The 13,308-nt window shown below is 52.9% G+C and overlaps 1 protein-coding gene across 1 annotated transcript in view; it reads left to right on the forward strand.

Annotated features, from left to right (window-relative positions):
* The window catches only part of kcnh5b (potassium voltage-gated channel, subfamily H (eag-related), member 5b), a 36,169-nt gene that overhangs the window by 10,606 nt on the left and 12,255 nt on the right, over positions 1 to 13,308 (forward strand). Inside the window, 2 exon segments of the mRNA XM_057012018.1 lie at positions 2,464 to 2,621; positions 3,153 to 3,424. Coding sequence (XP_056867998.1) covers positions 2,464 to 2,621; positions 3,153 to 3,424 — 430 coding nt within the window.

A 13,308-nucleotide genomic window follows, 5' to 3' on the forward strand; every position in this document is an offset into this window, starting at 1 on the left:
ACCTTCCCGTTCTGATCCAAACGGTGATTTACTGTTGGCAGGAGCGTCTGAAAACACGACCCTGACGTTTTGGTGGTTGGACTTTGGGAGTCGGCGTGTGGCTCCAGACACGCAGCAGAGGGGGACCTTGGTTACTAAGCCCGTAAAGATCATTGATTAGTAATTAAAGCTGTGCTGTTTTACTCTGCCTGAGATAATTGATGACATTTTGCTGCCGTGATGTGAGTCTGAGCTCCGACGCAGCTGCAGGAGCCTGAAACACCTCACTTTTCCTTCACCTTCATCCATCCCGGCTGATGGAGAGGAAGAAGATCTGCAGACAGGATGTTTATTCAGGAGCTCCAGCTGGTTGTTTGTGCGTCATGTGACCTGGTCTCCACATTGATCACAGTCGACATCTACGTCTAATTAGCTGACGAGCGTGTTTCTGCCGTCTGGGCTTCAGGTTCAGAACCTTGACTGACTTGTGGCTCCATCAGCTCGTTGCTTCACGGCTCTTTAACCGCCTCGCGTATCGAAGACTGGCGTCGATGCAGCCTGGAGTCCGTTAACGGTGGTTTTCTGCTCGGCTTCATGCTGAATTAAGTACTGTAGAACCGCGAGGGCAGGAGAATCAATCAGACATAAATCTACTAATGTTTCAGCTCTCAGGTGTTCCTCACCTCACCTTCTCGTGTGTGTGTGTGTGTGTGAAGGTTTCCGGATCCCAACCCAAAGTTGCTTCCTGGCGGTTTGAGCGGTTGATCACATGCTGTGTTCCCCTCAGACACGAAGTCGTTGCTCTGGTGTAACGATAAAGAGTAAAAGGACCCATCTGGGATGATGTTTAACAGGCTGTGAAGGACCTGAGGGTGTGAGGATGCTCCTGATGTTTCCTTCCATCAGACCAACTGTTTCCATAAATGTGGAGGAACAAATGTTCCTGCTGCAGTTTGGATGTTAATTCGGCCCATAAAGTTGGTCGGTGGGGTGTTGCTGCTGCCAGCGGGCGGAGATCTCAGTGTAGCATCAGAGAACGGCGTTAGCGACAGTGTTAGCGACAGTGTTAGCGACATGTTAGCATCGGTGACCAAGTCCTTCCTCCCAGGAAGTTGCTCCAGACGTGGTCCAGCATCATTCCCGCTCTTGTAGAACCTGGAATTTGGTGTCCGTGTCTCATAAACGACAGCTTTTGCTCCGAAGGTTCACTGACCCCTGAACGCCTCTCAAAGCCGATTGTTCCTCTTTTTTTTTCTTCTTTTTTAATAACAAATAGTTTTTTCTGCAGCAGAATCAGTCGGCAACAGCATCAACAAACCAGCAACGCCCAAAGTGATGCAACACTCTGAGGAGCTGAGGCCCCCCAGAGAGCTCTGTGTGTGTGTGTGTGTGTGTGTGTGTGTGTGTGGGGGGGGGCCTCCTGCGGGTTGGAGTCACCTGCTGCCACAGTGGAGCCGGAAGCTGCCGGGGAGGTGGCAGCCCCGCAGGGGTCTAATCCAGGCTGACCTTTCTTGGCGCTGTGCGTGCTGCCATCTTCATGAGCGAGCTGACAGAGCCAGGGGCGAGCTGTGTGGTGGTGGTGGGGGGGGGGCATAAAGAGTCCACGTGTGATCAGTGCGGGTGGGAGGGGCTTACACAACCGTGGCTCCACCGTGACCTTTACAACAGAAACACGTCAGCTCCGATTACCGGCGCCGCGTTATTTGATTATCAGGATAATTGGTCCAGAGAAAATTGGGCCGGGGGGGACGGATGGGGAAGGGGGGGGGGGGCAACGTTCCCACCTTTTCCCTCCAAAACTATAATGGTGTTTCAAACCTCGCCGGCCATTTTGGATTTTGATCTGTTCCTGAAGGCGCCCCATATGGTGGGCTAGATGGTGTCTGTTCCTGGTTAAACTGGAGGAGGAGGGAGGTCACGTCTGACTTCATGTCATGACATGAGGTGCAATGCATTGTGGGATATCTAGTCCACATGCTGTGCAGTGCACGAGGAGGCCGCAGGTTGGTGTCTCGCTCTGGTCTTCGTATCCAAACAGGTTTAACCTTCAAGAGCGTTTTGACCATGAAGAAGTGTCATAAATGTGTGCTGGAACGTGACTGGTTCTGGTTTCGACTGGACCAGAGGCGGAAGCTGGTTCCTGAAAATGAGTGTGAGCATGGAGACGAGCAGCAGAGATTTATCCCCTCATCCGGTCCTCCAGGTCCTGCTGAACACCTGTGGAGCCTCTTCCTGGTGCTACCGGGAAGACTGGGAGGGTTCCTACTGGTGCTGTTCTGCTCCGGGCTGAAGTGTGAAGCTCAGGTTCCGTCTCGCTCTGGTTTTTGTCAGCTTTTCAGATGTTGAGGTGAAGAACCTGAATGAATGGTCCTAAATGACCCAAACTGGAAGCTGGTCTTCATCAGCGGGACGCGTCGCCATCAGCAGCTGTGGTGGAAAGCAGATGTTTTCCTGTAATAACTCCAGCTCCGTCCTCCCCCGCAGGGCATCAGCAGCCTCTTCAGCTCCCTGAAGGTGGTCCGCCTGCTGCGTCTGGGCCGGGTGGCTCGGAAACTGGACCACTACCTGGAGTACGGAGCAGCTGTCCTGGTCCTGCTGGTCTGCGTCTTCGGACTTGTGGCCCACTGGCTGGCCTGCATCTGGTAGGCGAATCTCATCCGTTCTCACCCGTCTGGGCGGTGACCCGGCCCCCTGCTGAGAGCTGGGACGGGTCCAGGTTCCTTCTGGGTCCAGTTGGATCCATGTTGTTCTCTGATTCCACAGAAGAATATTCAAATGTCACTGAGGGAAACTGTTGCCGTCTAACTAAAATCACCTCCGAAGGCACCAAAACTGCGGAATTCTGCTGAATAATGAATCAAAACTGAACCTGCTAGTTTATTCCAGGACAAATTTCCTTAACGACAATCTTTAATAAAAAAAACTGTGTTTGCTCAGCAGTAAAGAATCTCATTTATAATAAAAGGCGTCTTTACGCCTCTTATTATGGTCGATTATGGTCGACGTTTGTTATCTTTAGATTACAGCTGCTAATGGCTAAATATTAACGCCAGTCATTTTGAGCTAAATGTTTATTTTATCGCACCCATTAAATATCCATTAAAGTGGAGGAAAATTAAGTTTGAAGGGGCAAACGTCAGGAAAACCGTGGCTGACACCGTCTGCCCGTGCAGGTACAGCATCGGGGACTACGAGGTCATCGACGAGGCCACCAACACCATCAAGATGGACAGCTGGCTGTATCAGCTGGCCATCAGCATCGGCTCCCCTTACCGCTACAACGCCAGCGGCTCCGGCCAATGGGAGGGCGGCCCCGGCAAAGACTCGCTCTACATCACCTCCCTGTACTTCACCATGACCAGCCTGACCACCATCGGCTTCGGGAACATCGCCCCCTCCACCGACGGAGAGAAGATCTTCTCCGTGGCCATGATGATGGTGGGATGTGAGTACCAGTCACACTTCCTGCTTCCTGCTCGGGGGGGGAGGGATGGGTGACCTGTGTTGTGGAGGCGTTGTCTACTGAAGCCGTGAAAAGGCCCCAGTGATCCGAGGGATCACAGCTGGATCTGGATATTCTGGGATTGTTCAGCGATTCCGCTCTTTATTTTCTTGTTTCTGCTGGGTTTGGTGGAGGGTTTATGGGAGGAAGCGCAGAAGGGTGTGAAAAGGCTGTAAGAATGGATGAGGTCAGCAGAAACACTGAGGTCCTGGGAGTGAAACAGATGTTTAAGTACTAACGTCTGCCTTCATCGCACCGTTTACTGAGTAAACTCTTATTTTTAGAGGAGCTTTGAAAGAAAGCAGCCGCGTCCGCCTGTCAGGAGATGATTTCCCTAAAGTGGACGGATCCGTGCCTGCAGCCTCTCGCCTGTTCTTGCTGCAGCTTGTGTAACAATGTCTCCATCCTGGAGGAAAACTTCCTTTCAGCGCATCAATTATTAAACTCTCTGCTCCGTCTGCAGCAGCGGCAGCACGGATTCGGCCCGTTCCTCCCAGGAAGTGCGTCGCCGCGGGCGCCGCCGCCGAACGCAGCGCTTGTGTTTATGTGTTTGGATCCAGGTTAAATGGACGCGACCTTTCATGAAGCAGAGGTTATATTGACCAGAGCAGAAAGGAAAGATGATGCTCGCCAGGGTGCAGTTTGCCCGGCGGACGGGGAATATGTCAAGTGGAATTCTTCAGTGAAATCTCCGTGTGTGTGTGTGTGTGTGTGTGTGTGTGTGTGTGTGTGTGTGTGTGTGTGTGGTGTGTGTGCGTGTGAGCGTTGTTGAGACGTCGCTGTAGTAGCGTCGGGCTGTTACTAGCAGCTGTTAGCAGCTGTTAGCTTCCGTCTCTGGGTCTGACTGAGGCTCCGCCCCTCACTGCCCATATAGGGCCCGACTCGCCTGTCCTTCCACCACCTGATCAATCACATCCAATCAGGTTCATGAAAGCTCTTTGATAATTATGGAAATAGCCTCTTTGATCGGTGAGCGAAGGCCAAAGGTCAGCCTGACCACCGGGACCGGTTGTGTTTGGTTTCCGTGCTGTCGGCTCTGGCTTCCTGTTCTCGCCCCGTCCGGTCACCTGGACCGGCCTCTCCTCTCTCGCTCCGCTGCTCGGGTCCGTGTTTGGGTCCAACCCTCGTTTTCGGCAGCGACCTTTGGCCTCCACAGCAGCGGGGCGTGAAATGTGTTTCTTTGTTTTCGTCAACATCTCGGAGGAGTCGACGTCTCGTGAGAGCGAAAAGCGCCTCGGCCACCGGCGGTGTGTGGGGAGCCGGGCCCGGCCGAGCCCGCAGACTGACCCAGGAGCCGCTCGGGTTCTGTTGCGCCTTAATTGAAATCAGCAACTTTTTTCCAGAAGAGAGAATCGGGATTAGCTTCCCAGGCTGTGGGCGGCAGCGGAACACGATGAAACACGACAGAAGCTGTTGCTCTTTGTTTCCTCCGCTGAGGAGTTAAGCTGCAGCGGCGTTTAATCCAAAAACACTGTTGGCCCACAAACCTTCAGATTTACTCTAGTTGGATTTTAGGATTTATTGCTGCTCCAGGAACTCCGTGGGTGGTCCTCCCTGCGTTCAGACGATAGCGCCACTGGGTGTGAACATGTTCCTGCCGTGTTTGTGGAGTTCTGGACCCAGAATGTGGGATTAATGCCTTTCCACCAACTACTTGGTGATTTAGATGGGTCCAGGGTTCTGGAGGTCCGGCGGCTCCAATAAGTTCTGAGCCAAACTGGCATTTACACTCTTAGCTTCTTCCTCTGTCCGGCAGCACAGGTCAAAGGTCATCGCCGAGCAGAAACTGAACAGCATCCTCTGCGTAGTTTGAGATTCAGTCGCCGATCGATTGAGCAAAGTTCTGACTGCTCAGACTTGGATTCTCTCTCCGAACTTTTTAGACACTTTAATGGAGAAAAAGGATAGAGGCGATGGAGGGATGGATGATGGAGGGATGGATGATGGAGGGATGGAGGGACGGATGATGGAGAGACGGATGATGGAGGGATGAAGGGATGGATGATGGAGGATGAAGGGATGGATGATGGAGTGATGGATGATGGAGGGACGGATGATGGAGGGACGGAGGGATGGATGATGGAGGGACAGAGGGATGGATGATGGAGTGATGGAGGGACGGAGGGATGGATGATGGAGGGATAGATGATGGAGGGACGGAGGGATGGATGATGGAGGGATGGATGATGGAGGGATGGATGATGGAGGGACAGAGGGATGGATGATGGAGAGACGGATGATGGAGGGATGGATGATGGAGGGACGGAGGGATGGATGATGGAGGGATGCGATAAAGGAAAGAACAACAATAAAGGTGGCGTGGAGGCCAACCGCCCCCCCTCAGGCCGCCCTCCCTCCCAACCCTCCGACTCTTCAGACTTAATCCCACCTGACCAAACCTCTGCCGGTGGCGGCGGGCCGGCGTTGCTCTCCCGCCCCGACACGTCCGGGGGGGGGACGGCGCTCGGATCACAGCCCAACGCCACGTCTGGAGGTGACGGCCGTGGCGGCGGAAGAAGTCGGAGACACAGAATCTGGATCAGGTCACCGGCGTGTCCCCTCCGGTCGGTGCACCGCGTTCCTAACCGGTTTCTCTGAACTCGCCATCGTGACGGCCTTTGGCTCCGCCTCCAGACCTTCCTTTGGAGGACAGCTGCGAATGATCCTCCCTCCCTGTCCACCAGGGAAGCCTAATCTGATCCTTTATTTCTGGATTCGCTGCCTTCGCTCCTCCTAACCTGCTTCCCTTCATGCGTGACGGCATCTTTGGTGTCTTTGTGGTGGAGACAGAGAAACGTGTCGCTCATTCAGACGCCGCTGCTCCGGTTCTAATTGATCCATGTTGTTTTGGCAGCGGTCCGGTCCGGGAGTAGCGGGAAGCGCTAACTGTTGGCGCCCATAAACGTCGTCTGGCATGAATTCCTCCATAAAGCTGACGAGTAAATAAACAACACAAGCGAGGTGTTTACCACAGCACCCAAACAGACAATGGCTAAAAGGAAGTAAAGCTCCAGAGCAGCGGCACAAGATATTAAATCAAAACAAATAATAAAATAAAAAGACAAATAAAACAAAACCGCACTCACTCCGTCCTTCACCTCTGGGTCCGACTGTCGGCTAACCGAAACAGACAAAGTGACTTCCTGTTAGTGTGACACTTCCTGTTAGTGTGACACTTCCTGTTAGTGTGACACTGACCGCTCCTCCGTCCGTCCCTCTGTCTGTCCCTCTCCTCCCAGCTGTCCTCCCACATGTCTCACACTGTGTTTGTCACAAGACTCCTCAGGATTAATGAGCCACTTTACCGTATCTGCAACCATCAGCAGAGTCTGGAGCTGCTGCACACCCACACACACACACACACACACACACACACACACACACACACACACACACACAGATGAAGCTACAGGATCATCAAAGTTTCATCAACACGTTTAAAGAGTAATTAGCACAATCAGATTTGCTTCCCTATCATGAGTAATTCCACCACATCATCTCTTCGGGGGGGGGGGGGGTCAGTTTTGGAGGCTTAACTGAAGTCATGTGACCGACGCCAGATGCTCGCGGGGCTGATGACGAGGTTCCTCTGAGGTTCTTGTGGAAGGACAAATGAAAGCTCGGCGTGTTTTTGTATCCAGTCTCAGATGAAGTATGGTGTCATATTGTGCCGGTCCAGGAACTCCCACTCCACCTCTACCCCTAACCCACCGACACCGGGTCAAAGGTCTGGATCGTTAAGGTCGAGGGGACCGGAGCGTCGGGACCGTTCAGCCGAGTCGGGAGCTGATTTAAGACGGAGGTGAGATTTCTGTGCTTTCTGGAATCAGAGGAATTCTGCAGTGGCTGCAGCTCACACGGAATTATGAGAATTACCTGAGCTCAGATCAGTCCAGCGGCACCGTGGACGTGCACAGCGGGGGAGGAAAGATGTGGCTGCTTTAGCTGGGGGGGGGGGGGATGACAGACGCATGGGCTAAACGAGAGAGACTTCCAGGACTCAGCAGGAAGAGGAGAAAAAGGTGGAGATGAGACGAAAGAGGCGTCGGGAGTTAGAGGAGAAGCGTCGTGTTGGTCTGCTCAGTCGGCTGAGTTTATCCGACTTAATGCCGCAGCCAAGACGCTCCGCACATAACGAGATGAGTCTGGGAGGTCTCCCGACCCCCACCAGCACCCCCAGCATCGCTCCGGAGAAGCCTGAGCGAGGGAGGAAAACAATGCTGCGAGAGGAGAGGAGAGGAGAGGCTGGAAGGAGAGGGGGGTCGCTCGCCCCTCTGGCCTCTCGGCTCAGATATCCTGATTAGTTTGGAAAGCCGGAGAAACAAAAGGAGGGTGAAGGAGTGGAGAGAGGGTTGGTGTGGCCTCGGAGAAGCGATTAGTCGTCTAATCCATAAAGAGCCTTTTTTCTGTCTTTTCTTCCTCTTTATCCTCACTCGCTCTCATTATCTCCTTCCCTGCTTCCCTTTCCTTCCATCCCATGTTTCAGGTTCCTCGTTATATCCATCCAGTCTCTCTCTCTCTCTCTCTCTCTCCCCCTCTCTCTCTCTCTCTCTCCCTCCATCTGAAATCAGCTCGGCTTTTCTGGTGGATTGTTAGTTTGGGATCAGTCGGACTTAGAAAAGCTTAAAGCCGACACACAAGCGTAAATTCTCTTTATTCCAATCAATTTTTTTAAAAATTTCCTCAGTTTATTGAATTCCCACAGCCGTGTTTGTTGTTCTGCTCTAAACGTGCAATCGTGCACGGTGCAGACGTCCCGCCGCTGCTCACTGGATCCTTTCGTCACTCCTCTGTTGGGGATCAGACGGTTCCGCTGCGTACGTCCTGTCCTGGAGGGGGTTTATTCCTGGTCTCCCTCACAATGTCGTCCTCTCCTCAGCAGCTTCGGAGCGACGTCGTGTCCCTTGTAACTAAACGCTGGACGTGGCGAGCGAGTGCGTCGAGCGCCGCGGAACGCTGAATAATTGATGCAAAGGGGAGGGGGGGGGGGTAAATTTTGGGTTTTGGAGCCGGCCAACGCGAGTTGAAGTAGACGAATCGGAAAGGTTTCTGTCAGAGGTTTGTGTCTGAAGCCGTCTGAAGGTCTCCCGCTCCAGGAGCCTCATTAAACCCACCGGGAACGCTTCAGCGTCCAGCCTCTGAACCTTCTCTCTGAAGGTTGGATCACTTGTTCTTTGCTGACCGCTGAAACTCCTTTGATCATTGGAAACAACTTTCTCCATTGATGTTTGTGGGCCTGAGCTCCGTTTAAACAGGGGTCCTAACCCGTCTCCTGGCAGCCGAGCTCAGACGCACATCAGCCTCAATCACCTCTTAAACTCTTTCCCAATTTGTGTTTGTCAAATGATTCATGTAGCAGCAGCTCCTCTGATGACAGTTCAAGGGGGGGTGGATGAGGTTGCCCCCCATGTGAGCCCGGTCCTGCTCAGGGTTTCCTCCTGTTCAAGGCAGAATCAGGAGCTCTTCTAGATTATAGCGCTCATAGACTCCTCAACGCTCCAGTTCCTCCTCAAGGGTCTAACTTGTTTCTTTTTTCTGGGGTTCAGTGTTCTACAGAACCGTTTCTCAACAGATGCTTCCGGAACCGAACAGATGCCCAAACGAAAGTCGATACGTCAGTTCGTCTGATTTTCCCGATATTTTTGTGTGTCAGAGTAAAAAGGTTCCGGCCACGGGTTTCAAACAATCGCATACGGCGCTAAATAATTACCAGCAGCTCCGTCTGTTCCGTGTGTGCTGCGTTAATCACTCGGGGGGATTTTGGTGCCTTCGCACATATTTCCATTATTATCAGTGGTGGGAATCACGGCGTGTTTCTTCCCCCGTTTATGAACCAAATCATTCACGCTGCCAAAGCCTTGAAAAGGCGGCAGCGGCTCCTATTTTCATTATGTTTAATTTCTTTTCTGGTGATTCATGCCGGGGCAGTGAGTGTAGTCAGAGGAGGAACGTTAGGAATCAGGCAGGTGGCGGCGGCCTCACCTGCTGGAACACCGGAGAATAACGACCTCGGGAGCCAGAGCGTTCCGCTCCCGGGATTCGCCTCCACCTCTGATCCCGACCGAGCTGGAGTCAGACGAAACCAGGAGCTGAACGGCGGATCGATGTCGGCTGCAGCCGTCACCCGATGCCAACGCCCCGAACAGGTCGATGGGCAGACCTGCCAACCATCAAGGACTAATCAGAGAGCGGCGGCTCGTTACAGTCAGAGCGAGGCTGGAGGTCACGCAGGAGCTGCCGCCATAGAAACGAGCCGAGGTTAACGCTGTATTTTTAACCTCCTCTCAACCGCCTTCCCCTTAAAGACAATCGTTGTTTTTTTCCTTCGCGCTCTCAGTTCCATGTTCAGCATCTTATCAGGAAAATAACGATTCAGAGTTTAGAAACGTCGTATTAAAGATTTTCGAGTCATTTTAGCTCTCAGATACGGCGTTTGCTGATCCCTGAAATGTTCCGACAGCCATGAACAAAGTCCTAACGGCAGACGTTAGTTCCTGTGGAACCACTGAGGTGGACCCAGAACCACTGAGGTGGACCCAGAACCACTGAGGTGGACCCAGAACCCAACGAGGCTCCATTTAGATGTTCTGCTGATTCTTGCTGAAGTCACCGACTCGTTTAAATGGATGATTGAACGTCAGGCGATCAGCAGATCGATCACCACCAGATCAGGCATCTAAATATCGACCTCGCCGTCTCGGGACTCGCTCCGCGCCACATCAGGGGGCGGGTCCTTGCCCCTCGATGAGACGTATCGATGTGTCATCAGGTCCGTAGTTTGGGGAGAACACGGAAGTTTGGGGTGTTTGTTGATCAGTTATGTTGGTTTATGACAACAGAACATCACAATATCGTGTTCTTGATAGTTTCTGGGCCATTTGCAGCTGAGATGATGTGAAACAGCTGCTGATGCGTGTGAGAAGGTCCCTGGATGAACGGGGAACTAACCCTTTAACGCCCTGACCATGACCTTGCTGGTTGATGGTGAACAAACACTCAGCTTCAGTTGGTCCTGCTCAAAAAAGCCTCCATGGTTTACTAGCGCTCCGCGGATCTGTTCGACTGGTCCTCCGTGACTTCATTAGACCTGCCGAGGCCGTGGCCCCCGGCCCCCCCGGGAACCCTCTCAGCCCCCGATGGCCTTGTTACCTCCAGCAGTGACTCGGGTTTGTTTGTCGTCTTCGTGATGCTGAAATGCTTCCAATCGACTTTGAATAAAACTGACATTTAGAGCCAAAAGGCCGGAACTCATCTGTTTTTCTTTAAACTGTCTTGTTTTCGCAGAGAGACAGAAAAAGACGAGGATGGACGACCTTTTATTAGAACTCAGGTTGGAGTTTATCCTCGGTTCAGTTTGTGCAGGACGAGTTTTCACGTCTGATTCGCGTGAGGAAGAAAGCGCTCGCTGGAATTAAAGCTCCCCGGAGATTCCAGCTTTATTGATGATTTCATCCAGACAAATTACCTGAAGTGGAGGCGATTCATCGCGGTCCCCGGGGGGGCTGTTATTCCTGATAGTTTTCATGGCCTCGGTCTTCGTATCGAACACCTGACCCGTGGAGGACGGCGCTCCTCGCCGATGTTCAAACGGGCGCTCTTAAAGCTTTTTGCCCTCGTGCAGCTGATGAACGAGCTGATTAATCTGAAGGCATCCAGAGATTAAAGCTCCAGTAAAGCTCCACCACCGTTATTCCACCATCTACGAGGCCGCAGCTCCTTTTCTGACTGACGCCGACTGTAATTATATCACACCGATGTTCTCTGACCAGCGCTAAACAGGTTAGCTCATCAGAACCATCTCAAGCGTGACTGCTCACCCCCACGAGGAGCCTGGTACCGTGTGTAAACGGCTAAAATGGTCCAGAACCTCTTCCTCTGTTAGTCCAGGTTTAGCTGTCTCCGTCCAGCTGTGTGGTTTGATCGTGTGGGTGCGTCCCACATTAGCCGCCCCCCCCCTCCAAACCCAGCTGTTCTGGACAGATGTACCGACCGCAGCTCCCAGCCGCAGAGGCGAGCGTTGCCGTGGCGGCGAGCGTTGCCGCCGCGGCTCGACGATCCTGCAGATCGCTTAGTCGATATTTATTTAGGAACAATCAGCCTCGTGCTCGGCGCCCCTGATGCGCAATCACTGCCTGTCAGAGCGGATTTACACGGAAGCTCGTTTTCATTTTCCCGCTCTGATGGGGCGGACGGCCTCGCCGCGTTTGGCGGTGGAGAGCAGCGTGCTGCCGCCGTCTGATGTGTCGCCATCCGGCCGACCGAGCAGCCAAACGGACCGAGCTGGACGGCTCGTGGTGGAGGTGGCGGGTCTGAAGGCCACGGCGGCTCTGGGACGCGGCGGCGGCGTCGCACCTGCCACCCTGGTGCCTTTACGCTCAGAATCAAATGAAAGGACCCGGAGAGGCAGTGATGCTGGCGTCACGGCGGCGCCACGATGGCCGTTGATCACACGGGAAATGTCAGCCTACGCTCAAAGGTTAAACCTTTAAAATAACATCAAGTGTTTTCTGACGGGGCTGCAGCCTTTTCCACCCCCTGTGTGTGTGTGTGTGTGTGTGTGTGTGTGTGTGTGTCATGTACGGTTGTTGTGATGGACGTTTCTCGGGTGTCGAGACCTCGGGGCCCCTCCTGGACAGACAGATTTCTGTCCCTCACACTCATTCGCTCTGACAAATCGGCCTGACGTCCCCCGGCAGAAGGTCCAGAACCCAGACCGGTTATGACGCCGGGTCTCCTGATTCCTGACGGAACCATCCTGACTGCTCCGCCATCTCCGTTTCATTGACGCTGTCGGAGCATTTTACATCCCAGTTGGACGGTTACCGTCTTTTATTCCCTTCTTAGGAGGAGGAAGCACCAGATTCCAGATCCCAGAAGATTCTGAAGGAAAAGATAGTTTCTTGCTTGGAGCCTTCTGCTCCCAGCAGGGACTTCCCAAGGTGACATCTGCCCCCTCCTCAGAATTCTGAGGCAGGTCTTTCTTCCATTTCAGTGTTGTGTCATCAAACCTCTCAGGAGGAAGAGAGAGAGTTGTAGAAGATGATGTGATCCTGCCCCGGAGGTGCAGAGGTTCCAGAGGTGCTTCTGGTGCACCAATTATGAGTCTGGTTTGGTGGAGGTGGGAGCAGGGCTCAGAGATCATATTTACCAGCTGGCAGGGTTCCGGAAAGGTCCTGGAAGGTCCTGGAAGGTCCTGGAAGGCTGTCATCATCGGCATTGAGTTTATCTTTATTTTGCTGTCATTTCTTTTTTGAGCACTTCCTGTTTCTGCTTCTTCATTCTCACAGATCTTTCTCCTCTTCCCTCACTCTCGCAGCTTCCCGTCTTTTATTTTGAAAGGCATCACTCGCTCTCCTTCCATTTCCTCCCCGTTTTCCAGTAGAAGTATCCAAGCGGATCGTCTGATCTTTCCTTTTTTGTCACTTTTATTGACTGGGGGGAGGCGAGAGGGGCACAGGGGATGGAAGAGGAACTATTTTGAGTGAGGTCTCTATGGAAACAGCGCAACACTGTCGCAGCCGACGGCTCCGCAGCGAATGGGGCGAAGCTCCGCCTCCTCGGCAACTGAAGACGGAGACGCGGTCGCGTGCTGCTTTGGGAACTTTACGGAGAACTGGGGGGACACAAGAATGGTGCATTATGGGAACTCTGGGAGCACCTTCAGATGTTTTTACTCTGAATTGTCAGCGTGAAAATCAGCTTCACACAAATTGTATCTGCTCCGACTCCAACAGCTTCATGTTCTCAGCAGCTGGCGGGTCTCCAAAGATGCTCATCAGTAGCGACGTCTTGCTCGTCTTTAAGTGCAAAGACACTTTCTAGAGGAA

The sequence above is a fragment of the Takifugu flavidus genome, chromosome 16 (assembly GCF_003711565.1).
Source record: "Takifugu flavidus isolate HTHZ2018 chromosome 16, ASM371156v2, whole genome shotgun sequence".
In the NCBI taxonomy this organism is placed as follows: Eukaryota; Metazoa; Chordata; class Actinopteri; order Tetraodontiformes; family Tetraodontidae; genus Takifugu; species Takifugu flavidus.